This window comes from Cyrtonyx montezumae, unplaced genomic scaffold, assembly GCF_038088225.1.
Source record: "Cyrtonyx montezumae isolate F1298 unplaced genomic scaffold, pur_monq_1.0 scaffold_11, whole genome shotgun sequence".
NCBI lineage: Eukaryota > Metazoa > Chordata > Aves > Galliformes > Odontophoridae > Cyrtonyx > Cyrtonyx montezumae.
This window is the reverse complement of record NW_027071837.1, coordinates 6672499-6699463: the sequence shown is the minus strand read 5'-3', so window position 1 is coordinate 6699463 and position 26965 is coordinate 6672499. Positions and strand designations below refer to the sequence as shown.

Genomic DNA, 26965 nt, shown 5'->3' with positions numbered 1-26965 from the left:
TATTATCTGTGGACACCTCAGAGGGAGCCTTTATGAACTGGAATAGCTACAAATTGCTCAGTCTTTAGTTAAATAACATTATAATCATGGTACTGTTGGGAAAAAAAGGAGTTGGTGTTATCAAGATCGTTTGCTTTGAGAAACACTGTTTTAACAAAGCCATTTAAATATGCCTATATAAGTGGTCCCAAGTTGAATAGCAGCAAACGTGAGGGATGTTATATTGAAAGGAAGTGGTATACTAACTCAGTTTGTCCATGTAATTAGTATGAAAATAATAATTTTTCAATATCTAGATACTGTAGTAGTTTTGGACTTCAGTGTAGTATTCCTAAAGCAGTCTATGGTGCATTTATCTAAAAATTGTTGTAATTGCTGCAGGGTATTATAAGACCAGTCCAGTTCTATATTAAGCTATGGGAATCCTGTCTGTGTGGTAAAGTCTTGTGTGAAAAGAGCAGATTTAGATTCTGCCTTCAAGTCTTACTCCATTAGATGCCTGTAATATTTATATTCTCTTCTCAAGGTATGATTTGATGGCTGCTAAAATAATATTTAGAGTATGACACTAATATTTAGTGTATTGGACAAAACAACAACAACAAAAAACCCCAAATCTATTCATGACCATAGATGCTCAGATGAAAGAGTAGATTCATAATTATTTTTTTCCCCTCCTACCTTCCACTGAGTCCATCTGGGCCATTTGCCTTTTTAGTTCAGAATTCAGCAGTACAGAGATATCAATGAATTCTCTTGGAAGCTTAACCTCCTGTTAAACAATTTTGCTTTTAATTATTGCCTCTTTTAATTTTATGTTTTACTTTTTCACTTTAGAAGTGTTACTTAGTGTTAGTGTTGGAATTTATAAAAAGTGCTTCAGAGTTGGAATACTCTTGTTTGGCCTCTATATTTCAGTCATCAAGGGGGCCTGTTTCCTCACACACACTGTCACTGACTTTCTACTCAGTTCCTTCCATTTTTTCCTTTCTGTATTTTTATCTTGCCTGTCTTCCTAAGTTCATCTCTTTTTCTACCGTCTGTTACCATTCACATGCTCTCTTTTGACAATTTCTCCTAATGTCCCATTTTATGTGGCTCTGTCGTCTCCCTTTGCAATTCCTTTTGCCTTTTTTTCTAAGTCTTGAGAATTTTAGAAGTACTTTGATTTTTTAAAGGTCTTTCAGAAATGTGCTTGGTTGATAGCAAATACCTCCTGCTCCTCTCTTTGCATTGCTGTTGCCATAGTATTCCCATCAGTGCTATGACATAAATGACAGGCAACATACAGCTATGACTATATAAATAGGTTGCTTAAAGAACAACACTTTTCCCATGGCATAAGATGTTCTATCATATGTCTAAACAGAAAACTTGACTAATGTTTTTTTGCCACCTTAAAGGGCCACAGCTGTAGAACAGTTTTTAAAGGTCCAAAACTGTTCTTAGAATTGATTAGAAAAGCAGGTAAAAATGGTAAAAGAATTGTGCATTCTCCTAAACTTCAAGAATTCTGAGTCTTTTTTTTTGTTTGCTTCTTTGTTTTTTTTCTGTCTTAAGGCCAGGCAGTTTTCTTTTTTCCAAGAGTTTTAACACTTAAAATTGTGTACTGCATTTACCATTTTGTTTTGCAGGAAAAATTGTGGGAATGACAACATAATCACATTCCTATTTATGTCCTGGTTTGTGGTAATGGTGTTCTTCTGTTTCAGTGTTTTACTATATTTCCTGCAAAACAAGAATAGTTGTAATGAAGTGATTCAACTTTTGTTTCCTTAAACGAAGATGGGAAAAAAATGTACATTGTAATGTAACACTGGAAAGTTCTAGCTCACAGTTTCCTGGTGAACATGTTTATATATCACAGTCTCTAGAAGCTCCATATCCATATCTCAGTATCACATGCAGGGTTTTTTTTGTCATTTTGCATGGAAACAACGTAAATTTATTTATTTTTTAGACAATCGTGAATACAAAGAAGTATTTATGAATGTAAAATGAATGAATATGATATGAATACAACAAAGAAATAAGGTCCTTTTGCAGCTCGAGTATACATGTGCAATTCCTTCAGCAGATGAGATGTTTGTGAGAGTTGTGGACAAATACAACCAATGTAGCTTAAAACTATTGCTAGCTGACTTGGTGTATTTGTGCAGCATCACCACAATTCTTTCATTAAAGTCATGATGCTACCATAGTGTTACTGTTAATGATAATCAGTATCTGCTGATGACTTGCTCATTTACATATGTAAATGGAGTTTAATATTATAATGGATTTATAGAATGGCTGTTTGTAGTACATTATTTCATCACACTTGAATACCTTTTTTATGTTATGTTATGCCTTATGTTGAGCTACTGAAGTACTGCTAATAAGTCAGCAATTTGCTAAAACACTGCAGGTATTGCAGTACCTATGCCATATAAATTGCATATCTAGTTTTCACCCATGTCTGTAATCGTACTCAGGTTAATTGAATAACTCTACCTAGTAATGACTTTTTTCATAAGTGAAGACTTGCAGAATTGGATTTTTCTTATGTATTGCTCCTTATGTATAATCACAAAGCCAGAAATTGCTTTGCAGTTAAATCATGTTGATGAGGAAAGATAACACCTTGGAATGTAAGGTGTTTTCTTTATCTGCTACTTACTCCCACTGAAAAGCAGGTTGCAGAGTTGAAATGGAATAATTAAATTTGTGTTCCTAATCTGTTTCACTGCAAAGTCAAATGTTTTAGTTTAAATTGCTTTGGAAGTGATACCACTGAAATGCAGTAACTAAAGGGTAAAGATAAACACTGGCTTTTGGAATTCCTTAAACCAATGCAGCTTGACCCACAGTTGTAAATCACTACATACTATGACAGGGAGAATGAGGAATAGAATAAGAAAATACAGGGAAAAAGTTAATGTTTTTAATCTGAACAGTGAAAGTAATGTAAATGGGCTGATACAGCTATATTTGAAAAAGGCACTGAACTGATAAGATCTGAAATTTCATTAACTACGAAAATAAATTTAGACAGAACTCTTGAACATTATCTTGCTTAAATAGTATTCTAGATTATCTAACATTCTGTGAAGGCAGACTGGTGTAAAGATGGGGTGCAGCAGAATATTCTATGCATGGAAATACACAGTGTTGTCAGCTGAAGGTGTTTATCTGTATATACCTATAAGTCATCCCCTTCTACTTCAGTCCTTCAGTAAATGTAAGGTGGTTGATGATCTTGAGAGGAGAGTATATTGGTATTCAGAAATTAGAATGCAGTGTACCTAATGTTCCTTTATTCAGCCCTATACAAATCTGTGTTTCACCTTATAGGTATTGGTGTCTCAGAGTACTTTACTCGTGTATGAGCAGACTTCACCAGATTTAGAGTTACATTAAATTCCTTCCAATTCATTCTCCAGAAGATACATTAAATACCAGAGGGGAAATCCTTCCTATATAGTCTCTCCCTATAAAAAGGTATAAAAAGCTTTTGTTCCCAGCAGATGGTTGCTTGCAAACTGCTTGCGTGTACTTTTATTGGAGATAAGAAATTGAGAAGAAATGGCAGGGGGTTCAAAGGAAAATATTTTCTTCTAAAAGAAAGAAAAATCTAAAGATGTATTTAGAAATAATTATTTGTCTTAGTTTTTTATGTGTTTGTTAACTCTGATCCAATTCCAGTATTCTTACCTTGAGTTCAGTAAGTAGTTGTAAGTAAAAATACGTGCAAGACATTTCATAAGTTTTCTGAGGGAATGTTGTGTTAAATTCTTCTTTTATTAGATAGGGTTTCAACCACTGTGGCTTATTTGCTCTGGGAAATGTGGTCCTTTCATGTCTGCACTATTTACAAATCACAATATTCTGTATATTCATAAGATTTTTTTCTCTTTTCCTTTTTTTTTTTCCTTTTTTTTTTTTTTTTCCTTTTTTTTTCAGCTACTCCTGGTCTACACAAATATTCATTAGTCAATTTGGAAATGGACTTGCTGTCTGGAACCTACCTCTTGGCAGTCTTATTAGCCTGTATTGTATTTCAGTCTGGAGCACAAGAGAAGAACTATACAGTGCGGGAGGAACTGCCTGAAAATGTCCTCATTGGCAATTTGCTCAAGGATCTTAATTTAACACTGGATCCAGATGTCCCCCTTTCCTCGCCACTACAGTTCAAGCTTGTATATAAGACTGGGGATGTACCACTAGTACGAGTGGAAGAGAACACTGGTGAGATATTCACAACTGCAAACCGCATAGACCGAGAGAAGCTGTGCTCTGGCATCTTTAGTGAGAATCGCTGCTTTTATGAGGTGGAGGTTGCTGTTTTGCCTGATGAAGTTTTCAGACTGGTCAAGATCAGATTCCTAATAGAGGATATAAATGACAACGCCCCTCTCTTCCCCTCTACAGTTATTAACATCTCTATCCCTGAAAACACAGCGATTAATTCTCGCTATTCTGTTCCATCTGCCATTGATCCAGACATCGGTGTGAATGGTATTCAACATTATGAACTCCTTAAGGTGAGTTTCTTCTCTTCTAATGTGTTATTGTCTGTCTATGTGTTGCTGCTGACCCTTGCTGCCAGTCCTCATCAAGCCGTTAGGAATATGAAATTGTGAATTGTGGTACTGGTACATTCTAGATAACTCTTGAAATCTTAACCTATACACCTGAGAGCATTACAGTTCATCTTCTCTTTGGAGAAAGCTGTGTGTGTAGCTGTGCAACAACGTGAAATATGCATGTATTCCTTAACTTTCCACTTGTGCAGCTTTGACTATTAATCTTCTTGCACCATCAAGGATATGCTCTCACCACCAACATAACTGTGTGACAATATGTTGCAGTGGGTTTGTGCCTCTCTCTTGCATGACTGTTATATTTGAGCAGCATTGCTTAGCCCAAGAGATTCAGAAATGTGCTCTCTTACAGAGAAGCCATGAAATAGCAACACAGACTATTCCATTCTGTAATAGCTGTTCTATCCATGATTTAATTGCATTTTTCTCTTGCATGCTTTCTTATCAGGTAATTTTTGAGTTATGGTTTTACCATCTTTAAATAAGGCAGCAATTTCACATAGCTTGGAAAATATCTGTTTATCTCAGAAATAGTTTATATCAGGCAGACACCATTTGGAATAGTAGCATCAGTGTATTATTCCACTCAATTCCTGGTAGTTTTTACAGTGCTAATATCAAAATATAAGAAGGAGAAGAAGGAAGTGGTAAAAATGAAGGATGCTGTTGAGCAGGCAAGACAGAGCATATAAAACAAAGATCTATCCTTCACAGTGGAAGACCAGGGAGATGGATGAGAAAGGGAAGAGTAATGCATGAGATTTATTTATTTATTTATTTATTTATTTATTTTGCGTGGGTAACAACGTCAGGAGGGAGAATGAACACAAAATGATGTTGTTTGCATTTCCTCCCAAAATGCTTCTTATACATTACTCTTTGCCTTTTTAGGGGGTACACTGTGAAGTTACTCATGTCTCCTGATGTGTTAGCATTTTCCTTCACTACTTAATTAGTATGCAGAAAAGTGGAGGAATGACAGCATATAAAAATGCACACGATGAATTTAGCAGGGGTAATGTAACAGTGTTGTGGGGATTTGGGGTAAGCATTGGATATGAGGGTGATGGGCAGGGCAGTGTGCATGGAGGATCACAGAGGTGGGAGATGATTAGATATGCATATCTCATCACTTCACAGAAGCACAGAAGCTGATGCTTTAATACGCATGCAGAAACGGAGTGAATATGTTTCCTCATTCTTCAGAGAAAGTAATAGCAAATTATCAAGCTGTGCAATGAAGAGAAATCTCTTCAATTGCATTTCACTTTTTAAAAAATTTAGCTAAAATGCCATACTGTCTGTACAGAGCCAGGCCTATTTCTCAGAAAGATAAAGAGATTTTTGATTTAACAATTTTTTAAAGGCATTAAGCTGCTAAGTACAAACTCGTCTGCCTAGCTTGGAAGTCTTTAGTGCATTTTCAGCAACTCTGTATTCTGTTAGGGAGAAAGTATTCAAATGTTACAGTATTTCCTGCCTGGGATAAAGGTTGCATTTAATTGCTGTATGCAGTTTCTTTTGCAAAATAGATCATTAATGAATTATAAAATCATTTAACTAGGTGACTGACTGTATTTGAAACTCCTGCCAATTTCTAAAAAATTCTTTTAAATAGAAGAGAACAAAACATCTTGAAATATTAGTCTAGTAAGTTTTGTAATGCAGGGTTTATTTATCTAATGCAATGGAACATTCACAGTTTTGTGCAGTTTCAGTTACCACTCTAATTAGCATTCAAGTATTTTTTCCTTCTTGTGTTTTCTCAAATGTATCTTAAGAGAAAGGGACTTTTTTATAACTGCTCCATGGTACGACAACTTCAAACCTTTCCAAGTGTCTGCGATTTAACAATACACTGTCTGAAAAGTGTGAACTCTAAGAAGATAACAGTTGTTGATAACCTCTGCCTTTGTTCCTGTCTTCCTCAGGAGTCATAGGGAGGACAGGCTGCTAGGAAAACTCTGATTTTTTTATCTCAGTTTTTCTAAAAAAGACCCAAATGGGGTCTTTAGGATTTCTTTTGAGTTTTTTTCCTGTTTAGAAAATCAGTTGTAACAGTTTTGAAGATTTGGTAGCAGTGTGATAACTCTAGCAATTGACCAAGAGTTGTTTGAGTTGAAATTTCAAATATTGAATTTTCTAAAAATAGTAATATCTAGCAGTGCATGAAGTTGTCTTTACTTTTCCTCATAGTGAAGAGGATTTCCAGGTAATAGTCATGCAGTACACCTTGCTGTTAGCCAAAGAAATTGTGCATAGAACTATAAAAGGTCACAATGCTCAGTTGCGATGCCCAGAGCTGACTATGGATAGGATAACATTAAGTGTTCAAATAGCAGATGCTATAAAATGTTTACTATGAACAAGGCAAGGGAGGGTGAACTTAATTAAGAATAATTTACAGTGAACAACTGCTCTAAGTCTAGACAGGGAGAAAGGATGGCATAACATTGATAGTAGGAGGTGATTGAGAAGACAGCTACAACAGATGGTGAAGTAGTTCAGGGAAAGAAATGTCCAGATAAGCAATGATTTTTGTCTTTTTTGGTTGAGTATCAAGTGGGAAGGATAGGGAAAAAGTGTTCATAAAGAGATGTTAAAACAGGAGGATGCAAGAGCAAATTTTAATTTTAAATGTTATTCAGCAGTGATTTCTGTTTAAGGGTGAATCTGCATGCAGTACATATTTCTATAAATGTATGGTAAAATAAAAAATAAATAGTAAATAAATAATACATATTAAAATTCATTTGTAAATATATTGTATATCATTTATTCCAGATTATTTTTTCTCTGAGGCCTTTGTTGCCAGTGTCTAGGTGATCAGTCCTGAGAGGTCTTCAGTGACAAGTGGGAAGGGAACTAGGTTTGTCTTTTTTCCTCCCTATAATTTCTTGACCATCCACAGTATTTCACATTTCTCATTCTCTAGGTAGGGACCTGTTCACTCTGATACTCATTATATTGCTTTGGCTTTGAGAATCCTCTTTTCTGCATGTTGGGCAGGCTCCCTGGCCTGTTTGCAGTCCCTTGTGTGTATTTTGTTCCTCTGGCTTCATCTGATTGCCTCCCTGTGCAACTCTGAGGTCTACAGCTCTTTGTTCTCTTCTTCCAGGTGGTCAGGCTTCTCTCAAATGCATATAAAAAGTTTACACATTGTGTCTAATACCGTAACAGTGTTAAAAATACCTCCATGCTGTTGTTGATTACAGTGTTTCAGCATATGTTTGAGTTCAAAGCAAGCTACTATTTAGTATAACCTGATTAATAGATCTGGAATTTATACAGGCCTCTGCTTTAACTGTGAAAATTGCCATGCAAAGTATTTTGTTATTCTCTTGACTGTTAAAAAAGAAATCTGCTTCAGAGAAGTTTCTGAACAGTGTCTCAGCTCAGAACACAGTCAGTAAGAGTCAACTTTCTTCTTCCAAATGGATTCATATCTGTGCCTGTTTAAATTAAATTCTAATTATTGATTCCTGAGCATTTCTTGTCAACCAGCAGAACCACATAAACTACACAATACATCCAATGTTACAGCATCCAATTAGCAGGGGACTAGAGTCAAAGCAGAACTCTGCTTTTACAGGAGCAAGGCGTTCTCTTCTGTAAGCTAATCCTTTGTTCTAATAGTTTGTTGCTTGTTTAATCTGTGTCAGTTTGGGGCAAATTAGGTTGGTGTTACTGCAATAGTTCCATTACTCTTACCTGTCAGGGTATTATTCTCAGATTTACCTATCATCAGAAGCAGCTGGTAGATTCCTTCTAGAATTATATAATAATCTCTTCATAGCTGTCAGTTCATACATCTGTAATCTGACAAAATAGATTCTTACTCAGTTTCACAACACATCAGTCTTGCCTCTGATGAGGAGAGTTACCTCTTGGTACTGTAAATTATCTCTTGCAATGTCTTTCAATCTAAGCTTTTCCCTGATTTCTGATACAATTTATCAATTCCATGACTTATGGAAGATAGACATTACAAATCTTCATCAGATTTCTAGACTTCTCTTGAAACTCATTTTTTTTTTCCCCCTGAGCCTCTCAGAATTTTGGCATCAAGTAAATAATGTACTGCTTGTCTGTGAAAACTCAGAATGTAAGGAAATATATTTTATGTAAAATGAAAGCCAGAAGGTAGTTAAATCAAAATCACACAGTATGACTAGATTTGTAGTTAAATTAGAATGGAAAAGTTAGATTTATGAAATCAGTATTGAAAATCATATCATAAACAATAATGCAAGTTTGATAGGCAAAAAGGCTGACACTGAAGGAGAGAAAACAGAAATTCCCTATGGATACCAGTATCTTAGTGGTTGAGTACATCAGAGAGAAGGGAAGGAAGCACTCTGCAGACAAAGTGCACAGTGATGTGAACAGAACCTGTGGATGCTTATCCACTTTGAAACATGTCAGCATAGGTGTTCACCAGAATGTCTGCATTGACCCAATCATCAACTACTTAAACCTCCTGTTTTTGTCCTCCTGATTTGTTTTTCTTACTTCACAATCCCTTAATTGAATTAACATAAGGACTTTATAAAGTATAACATTGCAGGACAAGTTCACTTCCATCTTCGCTGTAATAGCTCTTATGCATTATACTTCGTATATTTTAAGAATACTGCTATGTCTTCTCTCTGATTTCATGTGCCAGCAAAGATGGGAAAGGTAATAGATTTAGGGGGCTCTAAAGTAGATTTAGGATTTTTTTTTGCTCTAGATGTGCACTCATGCCAAGCTCTGAAGTCACTCTCTAATGCCTCTAATTTAATAAATATGGAGAGTTGTCTTTCTAAGGTAACTTTTAGCTGCCCTTCAGTAGAGAAAGGTTTGCTAGGACACAGTCTGTATTTTGAATGATGCTGAGTAATTCTTTTTGAGTCTGCAGTGCCTATAAGGAATAGGTCAAGATTGAAACATCTTGCCCTTTCTCTGTTGCAGCTCAAGGATCTATGTATTTGTTTGATGTCATAATGTAGCTTCATCTAGTCCACATGGGTAAATACCATTGTAAAGCCTTTTAAGTCCTTCCAAAGGTAATGCCTCCTATTTATTTCCATAGAAACTACAACCAATACAAAGAGCACAATAACACAATTTGATAGAGAATATTCTTTGCTATAAAACTCACTGCCATTATCTGATTCATATGGATGAGCTGATCAAGGCATTCTTCATTTTGTAATGCAGCAGCTGTGCTTGGCTGTCCGTAACGTGGCTTGTCTACTCATGTAGCTTTTGCCACTGCTGAAACTAACCACCTGCTGCCTCACTGTGCTCACATCGACTGTTTGGCCTTCATAAACATTCAGCGGATGTCAATGAATGTCAATGGGCACAACTACTTCTGTATATATGAATTTAATTCCACACCTCCACTTCACTTCCATGTCAGGTGTCATTCTGTCCTTCCTTCTGCTGGCATCTTTTGACTAGCAGCAAAATGTAAGAGTATTCCCTGGAAGGCTCAATCTCTACTGCCATCCAACATCCTTCTCTGGCATCATGGGCCAACATAATAAAAAAGGAGGTATTACTTTTGGAGCAATTCTTGTTAAATTTAATTCAAAATGTGTAGAATTTTCCTGTTTTCTTATGAGGTATAAAATATTCTGAAATAATGAGAAATAGTTCAAACAGAATAGAGTAGAGAGTTTATCCAGCTTTCAGCTTAGGTGAAGAGTTTTGAGTGGGTGGATAGCATGACATGAGCTGAAGTTAGCTATGAAATGAGATGCAGACACTTGAGGGATGTTTATGAGTGCTAAGCGACATCCTAAAGTCTCAAAAAGCTTTCCTTCAAATATATGAAAGGGACAAATAACTTTCATTTTGATCTTATTTTCTATTAATAATCATAGGAAGATGGCTGAAATTTGAATTATAAGTATCTGTAGGAAGAATTCTTATCCTTTCTGTTTGTCCTTTACCATGTAAATTTAGTAAAATGTATTTTTATTCTGTTTTCCCATTACTCAACTTCAGATATGTAAGCAAATCTCATAAAATAATGATAATAAATTGTCTTCCCACTGTATAGCTTCCTTTCTTAAAAATATTTTAACTTCAACTTTCAATCAAAGCAGTATTTTCAGTATTCTGTTGTGTAATTCAACACCCACCTTCCTACAAAACCCTCCAAGTGTCCATTTTTCTTATTATATGAAGTATTAAAGTGTACCTCATTATGAGAAGGTTTTGCAGAAGAATAAAAATTCTGCTCAATAGTAATTTGTTCAGAGAGGTCTCGGCAGGGAAGTGGTCATCTATGAGCATGACTTTAAAGTAGTCATTGTCTTATTTTTAAAAGGCAAAATAATCTGATTTACATAATTATAGCTGTGAATTATTGTCTATAAGTAGATAAAACTGTGCTAACAACTGGTGGTAGTTTGAATCCAGTGAGTCAAGAGTCGAGGTAATTGTTTCTTGTTGGTTGGTACAAGGCTCCTTTAGGGTGGTTTATGGCATCATTACTGTAAAACTGTCAGGTTCCATTATCCTGACATCCCTTTCGGGGGTAGACTGAAGACTGGAGGAGGAAGTCTTCCTTCCAGGCACAATAAGTTCAGTGAGTTAGGGTGAGGGACAAGTTGGTGTATCTTTTTGCATTTGAGGCTCTGATTTTCACACTAGCTGTCATGAAACAATAATATATAACTTAGCATGTCTCTGTGCGGGCAAGATGATAGACTCAAGCTGGAAGGCACAAATCTGTCAAATGGAGATCTTCAGTTCATCTATCTTATCTGAATATTATCGTTTGCTGATGTCCAGACAGATCAGTATGTTAACTTAACACAGATATGGTGATGCTTTCTGAGCGTAATAGACTAGGGATTTCCTTAGGTAGTCCTTTGAATCCAACTGTATATGAAACACTTAGGGATAAACACTTCCTTCTTGTTTAACTCTGCCAAAAGACAGTAAACACTTCACTTTCACTTGTATGGACAAATTGGCAATTAAATAGTTTATAATTCTCCCAATGGTAAACCACATAAAATTAGTAACAAAAGAAACATTCACTAATAATTCCTTAAACAGATAAACACTACTCCAGGAACAATGTATTAAGCCGTTATAACTGTTTAGGTGATAGCTCTTCATCTTATTTTCGAGCTACCAAGTCTACATTTGTAGCAGAAGAGACCTATAGCTAGCAGGACATGCCTTGATTTTGCAGCCATTCAAGGGATCAGGTGTGACCTGCAGGTTTCCAGCTGTTGCCTATCCCCAAAACTGCCAGCTCAGAACTATGTGTAACAAGTTACCTCTTCTGTTGTAAGTTACCTCCCTCCAGAGGGATATGAGATGGGAGGAGAGTAAAACTAGGGGAGTAAAACTAGGATATGAGATGGGAGGAAGCCAAACTTTAGGAAAGCTAACTTCCAGCTCTTCAGGGAGTTAGTTAACAAAACACTCTGTGAAACTATCCTCATAGGCAAGGGTGTGAAGCAGAGCTGACAGATCTTTAAGGAGGCTTTCTTCAGGGTACAAGAGCTCTCCATCCCCAGGTGTAGGAAGTCAGGAAAAGAAGGCAAGGCACCAGCGTGGCTGAACTAAAGTAACTAATCGTGCTTCTATTGCTGCAAGGAGTGTAAAAGTTCTCAATCCATACTAGTTTCATAATCCATTTTAGTTTCAGAGTAACTTTGTGAAGATGATTTTCTGGTCCTTTTATTTATTGTGGATGCAGCAATAAAAATTTATGTATATTTTTGATGTCTGTCTTGAGAAACCTCGAATTATGTTTTCAGTGGGTTCATTTAAATCCAAGAAATATTCCAATTCTGTTATTAAAAATTCCAAGTTACTTCATGGCTAGTTGTCTTCTCAGCACATATGTGTGATGTGATTAAAAAGTTACTACTATTTTCAAAATCTTAAGTAAAGGAGCAAAAAAAAAAAAAAAAAAAAAAAAGAGAATGTTTTTTCTTTTGCCCCAAATCATTTTTCTATGAGCTCTGATTTTGGGGTGATAAAAGATTTCCAGTTTTAAGATATGCTTTGAATATAGTGGTGGAAATTACAGTTTCTTTTTTAGTTTTACAGTTTTACAGTTTTAGATGTCATTAATCAGACAATGTTAATATTAAAGAAGCTTATACAATTATAGTGTTCTTAATTTTAATTTTAGTTTTAGCTTTCAACTCTTAGATAGTGAGAGAATTAAATAATTATTGTTCTTTTTTCCCTAAGTACACAGTATGAATGTTTTTCTTCCTTTCAGGAGGAAGTACAGGGAAGAAAAATGCTAAGTCCAAAATTATATTCTTATAAATATGAAAGAATACTTTTAAATCCACTGTCAACTGTAGACTGTGGCACTTGACTGCATTAGTATGGTTGTTTTTATTCCTGAAAGAAAGGTTTATTGCAAAGTAATTTATATTCCCAAGCCCAGAAATATAATGGGTCTGAGCACAGAAGTCCTGTAGAGCTTTTGAAGCTGAGATGTAAAGCAAAGAGCATTTGAGACAATTTTAAAGAAACAAAAAAGAAACATTGGTAAAAGGAAATAATTCTGAATCATCAGCTGTCAGTACTGAAATACATTTTTATCACATTGTGCTATAATTGCTGTGTCTATTAATGTGATGTGTATTATTGCCATAGTTATTGCTGATGTTCCAAAGTCAAATTATTGTATTTTTTTTCTCTGCATCTTATCAAGCATATTGTCTTTTTTTTTTTTTTGACTCAATATATTCTTCTTTGTTTTTAAGGATGGAATATTATATGACTTTATACTTTGAGATGAGTTTTTCACTTCAGTTTAGCCCTAGCCATAGAATATTATCCTCGTTTCCATTATATATTTTTAAATTCTATTTATTGTAGCACGTTTAGAAGCATAAACAAATCAGTATTTCTGGTTTTCTCCCCATCCTGTTTCCCATGGAACCTCAATACCAATTTGCTGCCAGTCCTGTAGTAGTGGAATAAGTTTATCTATCAGAAAAGGTTTTAAGGTATTAGCTTATCAGGATTTTCTGATATTGTTTTCATTTTTAATATTTAATATCATTATAAAATCAAAAGGCACTAGCTCTTTCTGTAGTGCAGTGTGCTACTGGTCTGAAATGAGCAAAAATTAAATGCGGAAAGGTACGTTAATATGTGTAGTACTGTGGAATGATTGGTTGGCTTTTCCTGCTGGGCAGCTGTTAAAATTAATCAGATTGTGTCTAAGAGCATAATAAGGACTAACTTTAATACCGCTTAACTCTAATGGAAGCTCTGCATTCCAGCTATCATTCTTGCTTTCAGTAAATTAGTCTAGGTTTTGTTGATTTGTTAAAAGCCGTAATACTGAATTTCAAAACTGATTTCATTCAATTTTCTGTTTTACAATGGGTTTTTCCACATATTCCTGTAGTGTGCCTCTTCTTACAGTAACAGTAAAGTTAATTGAGGGTGGGAGTAGAATAAAAAATCTGTAGGTAGAATGCACAACATATTCAGCAACTGGTAGTGTGACCTTATGATTTTGAGCTGCTACTCTAATCCACGTATCAACTGAACATTATTTTGTTGTAGTGAGTGGTCCTTCAGACTTCTATGAAATAACAGACCCAATCCTAGATATCATTTTATTTTCTAGAGAGTTTTGTCTTATTTCAATATCTTTGAATTTGATGTTTGCGTGTCAACATGCAGTTGACAGAACTCCACGTATTGCTGTAATAAAATATACATTATTTATCTTTCTATGCAGTTATAACAAATTGGATTGGAAGTAGGAAATAGAATAATTTCTGTCTGTAGTACCATCTTGAGTATGAATACTTGTAAATGTGTATATTGGATACACTGTTAAGATTTTTTATTCCAGCTGGTAGAGAAGGCATTTTTAGGAATATAACTCCTAAATTGAAAGTCATGATGGCTTGTACTGTGAAATTTTCAGTACACACATCTATTATGTATTATAAGATTTTGGAGTTGGGTCTCAAAATGCAATTGCTACTGTATTTAACAAAGTATTTTCATTTTCCTTTTGCTGCTGTTCTACTGAGTCACATAAATGGGAATCAGTATTAGTGGAGGAGGAAGAAGACAAGTTGGCTTTCTGATGAAATCCAGCACCAGAAAATACATATTTGATTTATCCCCAGCGTTCCCTGATCAACATAGTAAAAAGACTTCTATTTAATGAGTATTAGAATTCAGTCTCTCTGGAACTACTTTTAGTAATCACTGGTACTCTGTATTTCTTCTGAGCAACTGTCTAATTTATTAACATGAAATCACAGTATCATTTATTATCTCCCAATATGTAGAGAAGTGACATCTTGCACTTCTGTTCTGTCATGTATTTTTTCAATTTAATTTGGTAGCTCCACTGTTTTTTTCTCAGAATAATGTAAAAACAGATGTTTCAATGCTTGAGAAGCACAGCTTCATGTGATTAAAAAGCAAAAAGGATCATGTGGTAATTACACTGCCCACATAAACTTCCTCTTTTGAGTTTTACAAAACTCTACAAAGAGTGAAGGCCTTGAGAAAGCCTTACAGTCATGTTTATTTTACCAGTATTTGTGCCAGACTTATAAACTCAAAAAGCTATGTATTGGTGTTGGGGAAAATCTAATAAAAAGGAAAGTAAATTCTTTTATATTATGTGTCACTATATTGCATTTTTGCCCACATGAATTGTAAATTTTCTACACTGAGTGCGTGGTTTTTAATATCAAAATTCATCAGAAGTGTTACACATAGATTAAAGTATGGTCCATGTTGAAGGAATGGCTGTCTGATGTAAATCTGAAGGACGTGATTTTATTCATTTATTTTCTCTTATCTTTTTGGATTCATTCAGATGAAAATTTTGTCCTCAATGTGTGAACATAAGAGGATACAATGGTTTTGCCCATAGCTGAACTTTCAGTTTAGATAGCCCTCAGATCAAATAAGTTACTCGTGCTAAATAACTTTCTGTTAAAAGCACAGATATGGATTTGGCTCAGTGAAGATGCCATCTGTTTAAAGAAATCCTGCACCTTTTCAACTGGAATTATATTGAAAATAAGAGAGAACAAAATAATTTAATGAACCTTAACTCACAAACATTTGTGCATTTTTAACAAGTCCTATCAAAGGTTTTCTGTCTATTTAATTTTATTTTTTCCACTTGTCATGAGCCAAATCTATAAGCGTCCATCATCATAAATTCCAGCCAAAAGTACTGGAAGCTGAGGATCCTGGACAACCTCTGCTTTAGGGTAAAGTAATTTTCAGAAACATCTCAGTTGTTTCTATTTTCTCGTATACAAGTGGCTGTCAGTTTGAATCCCCTTCTGCCTGAGAGTACTGATGTAGTTATAGTGCAGGTAGAGAATAGGAGGGCATTAAGGATTCACACTGCTCCAACACCCAGTCAGCATTCATCTGAGAGCTCTAAAATGTGGGATTATGAGCCTAAGATGTCTTGTTTGGCTGTCAAACAAGATGAGGTTGTGATCAGGAGCTGGTTCAGAACTGTTACTTGTTACATCCCAAAACACAGTGATGTGTTAAAGAATGACACGACTAAAACACTGTCATTTATTTCTCTCTCTTAGTTCTTAGATTCTGGGACTGAATCTGTAATTCTCACACATATAAAATGTGAATATAAAAATTATCTTACTAAATATATTAATGCCTAAATTCAATCCTTTTTTTCCCCTTCATTTTATGTCTGTAGAGTTTTCCTTGAAACACAGAGGGCGTATTGGGGGACAGGACAGGTATATGTGGCAGTATGGGAATTTACGACATATCTCAGACATAAATATAAGATACCTTTATCTGTCCTTCTGATGTTGTATCAATTTTCTGTCTAATAGGATGCATGTGAATGTCTCAAAAATTGTTATGGAGAAGGATAAGAGGGAAGGTTACTCACCTAATTGCCTTACTGGAAGCTAACTTTTCATCTTTTGGAAAGAGTGTATCTAAATGAAAAACAGTTTGAAATTGTTTTTGTTTAGTTTAAATGAAATGATTAGTAGAAGTGTTTGTCATTTTCATACCAGCTTTTGTAGAGGCACTTTTCTTTTTGGAAGCTGAAAAATAGTGAATTATCATGTAGATACTGGTAATAGATGATGTCCTTAACTTCAGTGTATGGGTGAAGCATGTTAGGATTATGCATGCACAGATTTTAGTTTAGATCACTGTATAATTTGAAGCATCCAAGTTCTTTTTTATTGTGGATTTGAACATGAAGAGAAAAAAAAAAAATTAAAAAAAAAATTAAACAATCATTACAAAGCAAATGTAGTCAACAACTAATGAATTTAATGAAATATTGTGATGAGAGATTGTTATACTGCCATGTGCATATCTAGATGCAAGTTATGTGTAGACTAGGTACACCTTACTACATGCAGTGCAGTTTGTAATACTTGGAAGCTTTTCTATGTTATCACATTAGATATCCATGTTTAACTGATTATGTATTAGTTAACCTACTTAAATGTTACAATTGTTCTAAAAATCTCTAATTTCTTATTTACATGGCAGCCCAAAACAGCTCCGAAAAGGACATTTGGATCAATTACGAATGAGCAGGTAAATATATGGCAAGGACTGTTCAGCAAGTATACCAGTTTGATTATTTCAAAGACTACCTTATGCACTGATCAACTGAAAAGGATGTTATGAAAATTGAATAAAGTTACAGGTTGCTTAAAGCACTGATAAAGAATACTGTGATCAGAACTCAGAGCTTCTTAAAGCAGGTGTCTCTGAAATGGACATAAACTTGTTCTGCTTAAAGTAGTTAGAATACATCATTTAAACTGTCTTTTTAGATTAACAAAGTCACTCTCATTTTTCACTCTCATTCTGATATAGCTGTGGATATAAACTAACAGATTATTTTTATAAATTAATTGAACGCGTTAACTATGTATTACACCTCCTCTGGGGACTTTCACTCACAGTAGTGTGGGTGAAACATTTAGATCACTGGGATAATGTGATGTCTGAGGTTCAGTCCAAAAAATGATCTGATTGTAGGAAATTTTACTGAGGTTTTGGTGATTATAGATCCATGTACTTCAACAGTAAAAATTTAATCCTGAGGGTTTTCCTTCCTGACTCTCTTTCTAACTCTCAGTTTCTTTTCTCATGAAGGAGATAATTAGATATTAATAATCGTCACAATTTGCTTCTTGAATATTTCACCATTTTGGGGAGTATTTAGAATGGGAGAAGTCTCAGAAAATTCATTCTATAAAATGCAGCATATCGCTGTACTTAATTCTTTCCCAATGTGAAGGAAATATGCTTAAATTAGGATTTTTTTTAAATTTTATTTTAGTAGTTTAAAAAGGTGAATATTTTTCTAATGAATAGCAAGAAATTCTCTTAACCTTTTTTTTTTTTTTTTTTGTAAAGAAAAATTACTTGTGTGGTAATAATTTACCTGAAATTGTTCTTTGTATTCTTTTCTGCTTCTCCATTAGTTTACTGGTAGTTATGGAGAATCGAATCCACTAATTTTATACCAAGTTCATACACTATTATGAAAAACAGCTTTTAACATGATATTTAAAAAAAATCAGAAATGTGCATTCATTTGTATGAGTGTATTGAAAGTCTATGTGAATTCTTTCTTGTAGTGAGATCTAATGACAGAATAATCAGTGCCTATCTGTCAATTTGTGTACAAATAAAGAAGCAAAAGATAGCTGACATGTCCTTCCCCTCCACCAGCTTCTGTTAATTTTTTTTCTGGGATTCTATGTTAAAACATATATAATTAATTGTTTCTTAGTGGTTCTGCAGTTTATTACAACTAACTGCTAACCAGACTGCAGATGAACAGGAAACCCACACTTTGCCTCCATGAAGAGATAAATGTAGAATTAGCATTTTAAAAATGTACTTAATTGGTTAAAAATCTAAATCTTAATTTAGACATTTATTTTAAAACTAATATTTTCATACCTCCTACTGAAGAAGTAAAAGCCGTAATTTTTATTTATTGTTTAATAATGTGTTCCAGTTCACTTTAGACTGGCCCTAGTTGCAACTTAATATTGTCACAAATACTGTGCATGTTACACAGTTATGTTTGAAGTGGGGCTGAATAGGTCTTTTCTATGAAAGAAATGTTTACTTCTGTAAGGTCAAATTGTAACTGGCAAAACATTTAAACAAAACAGCACAGTCTTACACAGAATTTATTTATTTTATTTTATTATATTTTAGCATGCACTTTTCAGTGTAAGGCTTCTGAAGGAGGCCATGTTTGTCAAATATATGTAGTATTTCTTTTCTATTACAGGAGTGTTAGGTGTTCAACAGTCCCTGTGAAAAAAAGTAATTATTTTCAAAGGGAATGTCATAGTTTTGTGATTTCATTTTAAATGAAAATAAAAAAAAAGAACAAAAAACAACAACAATCCTAGTGAGAAAAGAAAATAAAGTAAATCGTGAGGAATATAGGAATAAAAGTGAATATAGGAATGAAAGTGTCTATTCCTGCATACAGCTTATTTATTTCAAGATAATTTCAGAACATTAATAAGATGATTCTCTGCTTAAATATACTAATATGCTAAAAGATGTTCTTTCTCTGTCTTGTAGGGTCAAAACGTATTTGGTCTCGATATAATTGAGACACCTGAAGGAGATAAGTGGCCTCAACTGATTGTCCAGCAGATCCTAGATAGAGAGCAGAAGGATACCTATGTGATGAAAATTAAAGTTGAAGATGGTGGAAGTCCTCCAAGATCTAGCACTGCAATCCTGCAAGTCACAGTGACTGATGTGAATGATAATCGCCCAGTCTTTAAAGAGAATGACATTGAAGTTAGTATTCCAGAAAATGCTCCAGTCGGGACCTCTGTTTCTCAGCTCCATGCCACTGATGCAGACCTGGGCTCAAATGCACAAATCCACTTCTATTTCAGCAATCAAATCTCCAGTTTGGCCAAAAAGCTGTTTGCCATTGATAATGCCACTGGTCTCATCACCATTAGAGAACCACTAGACAGGGAAGAATCTCCTGTACACAAATTAACTGTTTTGGCAAGTGATGGCAGTTCAACTCCATCGAGAGCAACAGTGACCGTTAATGTCACAGACATTAATGACAACATCCCATCCATAGACACAAGGTACATCATCAACCCAGTGAATGGGACAGTGCTTTTGTCTGAGAAAGCTCCACTTAATACAAAAATCGCATTGATCACAGTAATGGACAAGGATGCTGATCTGAATGGAAAAGTTACTTGTTTTACAGATCATGATGTCCCTTTTAGGCTAAAGCCAGTGTTTGATAATCAGTTTCTTCTGGAGACAGCTACATTTCTAGATTACGAATCTACACGGGAATATGCTATTAAAATAGTAGCTTCGGATTCAGGTAAACCTCCCTTAAACCAATCTGCAATGCTCTTGATCAAAATTAAAGATGAAAATGACAATGCCCCAGTTTTCACGCAGCCTATCATAGGTCTTTCCATCCCTGAAAACAATGCTCCTGGTACTCAGCTAACCAAGATAAGTGCTACAGATGCTGACAGTGGGCGCAATGCTGAGATCAGCTATATTCTGGGCTCTGATGCGCCCCCTATTTTCAACCTTGACCGCCGTACAGGCATTCTGACAGCAGTGAGAAAGCTGGACAGAGAAAAACAAGACAGGTACTCCTTCACTGTACTGGCTAAGGATAATGGGATGCCACCCTTGCAGACCAATGCTACCGTGACTGTGTCAGTCCTGGACCAAAATGATAACAGCCCTGCTTTCACACACAATGAATATAATTTCTATGTTCCAGAAAACTTACCCATGTATGGCACAGTAGGGCTTATCACAGTAACAGATGCTGATTCTGGAGACAATGCTGCAGTCACTCTCTCTATCATAAATGGTCGAGATAATTTCATTATAGATCCACTTACTGGTGTGATAAGACCTAATATTTCTTTTGATAGAGAACAGCAGGGGTCATACACTTTTCAGGTGAAAGCGGTAGATGGAGGAAGACTGCAGCGTTCCTCAACGGCCAAAGTGACGATCAATGTTGTTGATGTAAATGACAACAGGCCTGTTTTTGTTATTCCTTCATCTAATTACTCATATGAGTTGGTTCCAACATCAACCAGTCCAGGATCTGTAGTTACTAAAGTCTTTGCAGTTGATAATGACACAGGAATGAATGCAGAGCTCCGTTACAGCATTATAGGTGGGAATTCAAGGGGCTTGTTTACAATTGATCAATTAACAGGGAATATTACATTGAAAGAGAAGGTAATTACATCAGATCATGGCTTACACAGACTGGTGATAAAAGTCAATGACCTAGGACAGCCAGAGTCTCTTTATACTATAGCTCTTGTGCATTTGTTTGTGAATGAGACAGTCACCAATAGTTCCTATGTACAAGAGCTAGTGCGCAGGAATATGGAAACTCCAGTTGGCCAGAACATTGGGGATGGTGAGATAACCCCACAAACCAATGATTATGTCAAGATCATAATTGCAATTATTGCAGGCACAATGACGGTTATTCTGGTAATTTTTGTTACTGCTTTAGTACGGTGCCGCCAGACACCCAGGCACAAAGTTGTCCAGAAAAACAAGCAGAGTGGTGAGTGGGTTTCCCCAAACCAAGAAAACAGGCAGATCAAGAAGAAGAAGAAGAAGAAGAAACGCTCTCCAAAAAGTCTTCTGCTCAACTTTGTGACTATTGAAGAATCGAAGCCTGATGATCCTGGCCATGAGCACATAAATGGCACTTTAGACATTCCTGTAGAACTAGAAGAACAGACTATGGGAAAATATAACTGGGCCACTACACCAACCACATTTAAGCCCGATAGCCCAGATTTAGCAAAGCACTACAAGTCTGCCTCTCCACAGCCAACCTTTCAAATTAAACCTGAGACTCCTGTACCCCCCAAGAAGCACCATGTCATTCAGGAGCTGCCTCTGGATAACACCTTTGTGGTGGGCTGTGACTCACTCTCCAAGTGCTCATCAAGCAGCTCGGACCCTTACAGTGTTTCTGAATGCAGCTGTCAAGGAGGCTTCAAGACCCCAGGCCCCATTCACACCAGACAGGTAATGGAAATTTTAAGGTTCTGTTTCTTCTTCCATTAATTTAGCTCTAGTTCTAAGCACTGTAAAATAAAATTTTCTGCAAGGATTAAAATTTATGAAAAGTCATGTTGGATATAAGCATTGAAATGTAAGCAATTTGAGATGCATAAGTGTTAAGGGAAAAATTAAAGTGACTGTCAGCTGCAAGGAAATTGAGCTGTGAATTATTACATTGATGGGTATTCCGGACTGCAGATGGCAGTATGGCACTTCCTGCATTACCACCGTACGTAGTGCAGCTATGTGAAACAAAGAGGGTTTATGGTACTGTCCTCTGTAGTATTGTATGCTCAAGAGTTCAAGTAATCTGGGCCAGGTGGAAAACAGTAAATCTTTAGAGGACCTGATAAATGGTTCTTAATATTAATGGTGTCTGGAATTGCAGCCTTCATTTGGGCATAGCTTTACTTCAAAGTCATTAAAAGCAGGCAAGGATTTTCATGTGAGAGATACAGTGCCATTTTCAAAAGTACCAGACTACTTAAATTGAGTAGAATGGTACAGTAATGGGCAAAGCTGGGAGAAAATAAGAAGCATTGGTATAATTGCTCTCACATATTTGGTCCTATGCCTGATAAACCAGAAACTTACTTCTCAAAAATTCAGTAGAGCATAATATCTAAAGATTCCTTAGCCTAAAATTAAAAATGAAGTGAGAACCTACAGGACACTGCAGAAAGGCTGTAACTAACTGAAAAGTTATATATATTTGGAAACTTTCATTAATAATGATTTCTTTTTTCTATTTATCTGCTTATTCAAGAATATCACAATGTTTTCATTGAAAACAATTTTCTAGTCAAATTTTAATTGGTCGAAGAATCAATAGTTCATAATAATCAAATATTTCATAAGAGTTTATATGAAAATATAAATTATTATTAACATATAATTCATAGTATGTTTTAATATTGTTTCTTGGGAACAAATCCTCAGCAATCCTCAGTCTGTTAGACTTTTTGTTCAATTGAATTTTCTTTGAGCTTTGTTTTATGACAGCTACAGCGATGTCAAAATGTACCTGAAAATTGCATTGAGGCTTGTTTGTTTTACTTAATTTTTTTTTTCTCTTAACAACACAAATTTCTGTGGTAACCCATATAGCTATGTATTACAAAATGGAGTTTTGAGTTCCACAAACAGTTACATTGAGGAATAAATAATATAATTTGTTAGTTTTAAGACAGCAGTAGAAAATGTATACGTCTTCAGATTTGAATATTTTGTATCACAGATACTTAAATGTGTTAATTTAAATTGCATGTTAGAAAAGTTTCTTGCTAGTTTGTTCATCAGGTATATCTTTCCTAATGATGAGATGGATGATGCTGTTTTCAGCATCTCTGTAGGCCTGATCTAAATGATTTTTCAATTGAGAACAGGGACTCCAGTATATCTCCTCTGAGCCAAAAAGATTCTTCCATTGTCTTCTCAAAAGCCCTTTGTAATGCACTAATTCTACTAAAAAGAGGATAAGCTCATGACACTATATTTTTGCCAGTTAGTTCTTCAATCAGAAGGGTATTTAAAGTAGAGTGGAAAGCAGTTATCTTCTCCAGAAGTCCCTTGGGAACAAATGTCTTCTTTTATCTATATCTTAAAGGTCCTTGACAGGGGTTTCCTGTCATTGAGAGTCAAATAGAACTGATTATTATTTTTAAAAATACTCATTACCTGATATAATTGTTAACTAAAATTATATTAGTACCTAAAATTATATTAGTATGGTGCTTAGAATATATTCAGAATAGATTAATGTTACCATTTGTATTGATTTTATTAAATGTACAGTTATTCTTTTAGATTATTTTTTTAATATAAAAGTGACCACACTGTTGGACAGTTTACATCTACTCTCTGACACCAGCCCTTTCCACTAGTTGGAAAACAACATTTGCCTTTAGACATGACTTAATTATATTTTATTCAAATAAGTAATAAAATATTAATGTATTTATTTACATAAATTGGGCAAGAAAGGCCATTTGAGTTTAATCCTTTATGTTGAACTTTGATCATAATTACAGCACTGTATTTTATGATACGCAAAACCAACTATATTTCTTTAATCTCAAGGGATTTTTTACAAAAGTACTAAACCTGTTTTTTGTACATTATAGTCTGTGTAGCTTTATCTTCTGTGGCTATATGTGACTCAGGACAGACTGACTTAGAGTTGTCAGTGTTAGCTAGTAAAGAGATGAAACAAAAAGAAACATTTACCCCAGTCTTTCAAATGTCATGCTGCCCTCTAATTCCTCCGAGCTTATAGACAACTGGGACCTTTGTGGTTAATGATACCTTCATGTTGCACTCTGAATTTTCAGAAAAATGTAGAACATCAAGGAGAAAAAGGCAGATGTGCTAGCTTGAGAAATTAAAATAAGAAAGATGTCTAATATGGGAAACATTATTTTACTGTAATAATTAATGTAATGCTTCCCTATTACAAGCCAAAATCTCTCTGAAGGAGTAGACTAAAGGTAATGCTAGCAGTGAAATTTATTTCTCTTCATTTTCTGTTGGTTATTAACAGACCTCACATCTCAATAGCTTTGGCCATGCAAGACTAAGTTTCTACTCAGATGTTTGAAATAATGATTTAAAGATAAAAAGTTTCAAGATTTTTTGAAGTTTTATATCAGATTGATATCACAGGTCTTGAAGTAAAAAAATATTTCTTTGCTTCTGTTGAACTTGTTGAAGTGATGTATAAAATGACAAAGTCATTACAACAGTTGTACTAAAAAAAATTGCAAAAGAGGATGAAAAGGATTTTCCACTAAAAAGCCCAAAATATCTCTCCAGTGACAGTGTGGGCAATTACTGGAATAGCAACAGCTCAAAGTTTTATGGGAGAGGAATCAGAAGCAAGTGAGGACACATCATTGACTGCAGAAAGTTGAAGAGGGAAATGTGTGGTGTTAATATGATGCAAGGAAGAAGATTGAATAAGCTTCTCTGATTCTTTTGTGTGAGAAAGGGTAATGGAAAGAGATATTAATATCATTTTCAAGTCACACGTAAGGAATTAATACTAGTGAGAGTGAATTGGTACCTTCAGAACAGCGTGCTTTCCTTTGGGATGCTGTAGATGTATTAAGGAAGTTTTATCATATGATAAATTGTGAAGGGGCTTCTTGTTCTTAATATGCTCAATTTTTTTCAAAGTAAGGTATAAAAAATCAAGCTAACTTTAATTGTCTTCAGATTTTCTTTGCTTCAGTGGTTATGAGCCTCTTAGAAGAATGTATTTCTTTGGACTAAAACATATACAATGTTTACAGCTTGTCTGTCCACAAGCTTTGTAAAAACTCAATTGCTTTTGACATTTACCTTAGAGTAAGTAGGCTGTATGAATTCTATACTTTCAAAAGTCTTTCTGTTCTTTTCCTTTGCACTGGAATGTTGAAAAGGATGTTCTGTTTTGTTGGTTAAAAAAAAAAAAAGCAACCAATAACAACTAGTTTTCATATAATATGTAACACAAATTTTAAAATCTGAAATCGTTCCTCAAGAGTTTCAAACAACATTGAGATGATTCAAATGCTTGTCTAAGCATCAACCTAATCAAAGCATTCATATCATATAATGTTACCTCTGGCAGCTGGGTCCTCAGAAACTAGTGCTGCAAAGGTTGATTAAAACTTCATGTATCCTCCTCCTCCTTCATTCTTTCAGTTAATGCTATTTGTAACATTCATTCATCTGAAAATACTGTAATGCATACTATAGGAACAGTATTAATATCCTAAAATAAACAGCTGCTCTCTGAGGAAGGGTTCCATTGCCTTTTTTATTGTCATTTTAAGTTTTATCTGGACTTTCTGTTAGTAAAAAAGTATGACTGCATGAAAACAGCAATGGCAGGACATGGATTAGTGTCAGTTCACCTCTTTAGCTGGTACAGCTGGAACATACAGTCATTTTCTGAACTGTTGAGAAATACATAATCGTGCTGTTTCTGTACCTGGTGGTGATTATGCCTGCTTTACAGTAGACTCCCATCCATATGTTAACATTTCCAGTGCTAGTACATTATGCCATCTTTAGAAAAATTTTGAGGGAAGGAACAGGTATGAAGATTGATTTTCTCATATTTACAACTGTAAAGCTTCATTAATCGATTTATTTGCAAGAATTCTGTCATGTGTGAATGTACCTGCATGTATGAGTGAAGATTTCAAATAACAGAGCGATCTCTGCTGAACTTGTTTGTAGGAACTTAATTGGAGATAGACATTAAATTCATATTGAAAAGTAGGGCTCATTTAAGGTACAGTGCCTTTTTGGGGCCTACCGTCTCACTATCAACTGCTTACATAGGCTTACTGTTATGATATATATGGTTTTCTGTTTCTTATTTGAAATGTGGTGAAATGCCATTATTGTTTTCCACTCAGTATGAGAGCAGTGTGTTAGGATGTGGTTTAAAAGAATACTGCACTTTTCTGAAACAAATAACTGAAAACTCATGTGATATGCAAATCTTCAGATGCACGATTTATTGTTTTGGATAATAAGCGACACTAGTGAGTTTAATCCAGTATCCTGTAATCATCAATAGGCAATGCTGATGCTTCTGATATGTGAAAGGATGTATAGGTAACATTGTGTTTTACATTGACGAATACAGAGTAAATTACACTCAAGGAACATTTTCTTCTGAATGTCAGATAAATATCTGTTGATCTAACCCTTCCCAAAAGCTGTTTCAGAAGTGATTACTAACGACTCTTAACTGTTCTTGCTATTTTGTCTTAACTTTCTGGCTGGTAATTTTGCTGGTAATTCTGGTATGATTCTGTGTATGTACATTTCAGTAAGAACTGAAATTCATGTCTGGAGAAAAAGGTGTTACTGAAGGATAAGTGAAACTTGCAGACTCTTGTGTTAGTGAGCAGTTAATTAGATATGTAGTACCATTAAAGCACAACCGGTCGAGGAAGTGTTTTTCCTCTGTGGAATTCTTTGTGGAAAAAATCTACAAGTTTTACTTCATATATATGTTTTACATTGAAAAGACATGGGAAAGGAAATCTGGAAGTGTTACTCTGTACTTCTTAGTAGAAAACAAATAGCAAGCACAACTGGAAAGTAAACAAAATAAATAATTTGTCCTTTAGGAAGAAATGACTGATTTTGAATATGGCTCTTAAGTAGAATCATAGAATCACCAAATCACCAAGGTTGGAAAAGACCTCCAAGATAATCCAGTCCAACCATCCACCTACAACCAACATTTCCCTACTAAACCA

At 34.9% G+C, this 26965-nt stretch overlaps 1 protein-coding gene across 6 annotated transcripts in view; it reads left to right on the top strand.

Moving 5' to 3' along the window:
• The first annotated feature begins 3949 nt into the window (after positions 1-3949).
• PCDH11X (protocadherin 11 X-linked) overlaps positions 3950-26965 on the top strand; it is a 395938-nt gene continuing 372922 nt past the window's right edge. For 4 of the 6 annotated variants that reach the window (XM_065729488.1, XM_065729487.1, XM_065729489.1 and 1 more), the window contains exons 1-2: positions 3950-4523; positions 19182-21668. In XM_065729488.1, the coding sequence (XP_065585560.1) occupies positions 3984-4523; positions 19182-21668 (3027 nt within the window). In that variant the 5' untranslated portion in view covers positions 3950-3983. Of the gene's footprint in view, positions 4524-17108; positions 17157-19181; positions 21669-26965 lie in introns of all 6 variants that reach the window. The other 2 variants (XR_010621798.1, XM_065729492.1) reach the window with 1 other exon arrangement.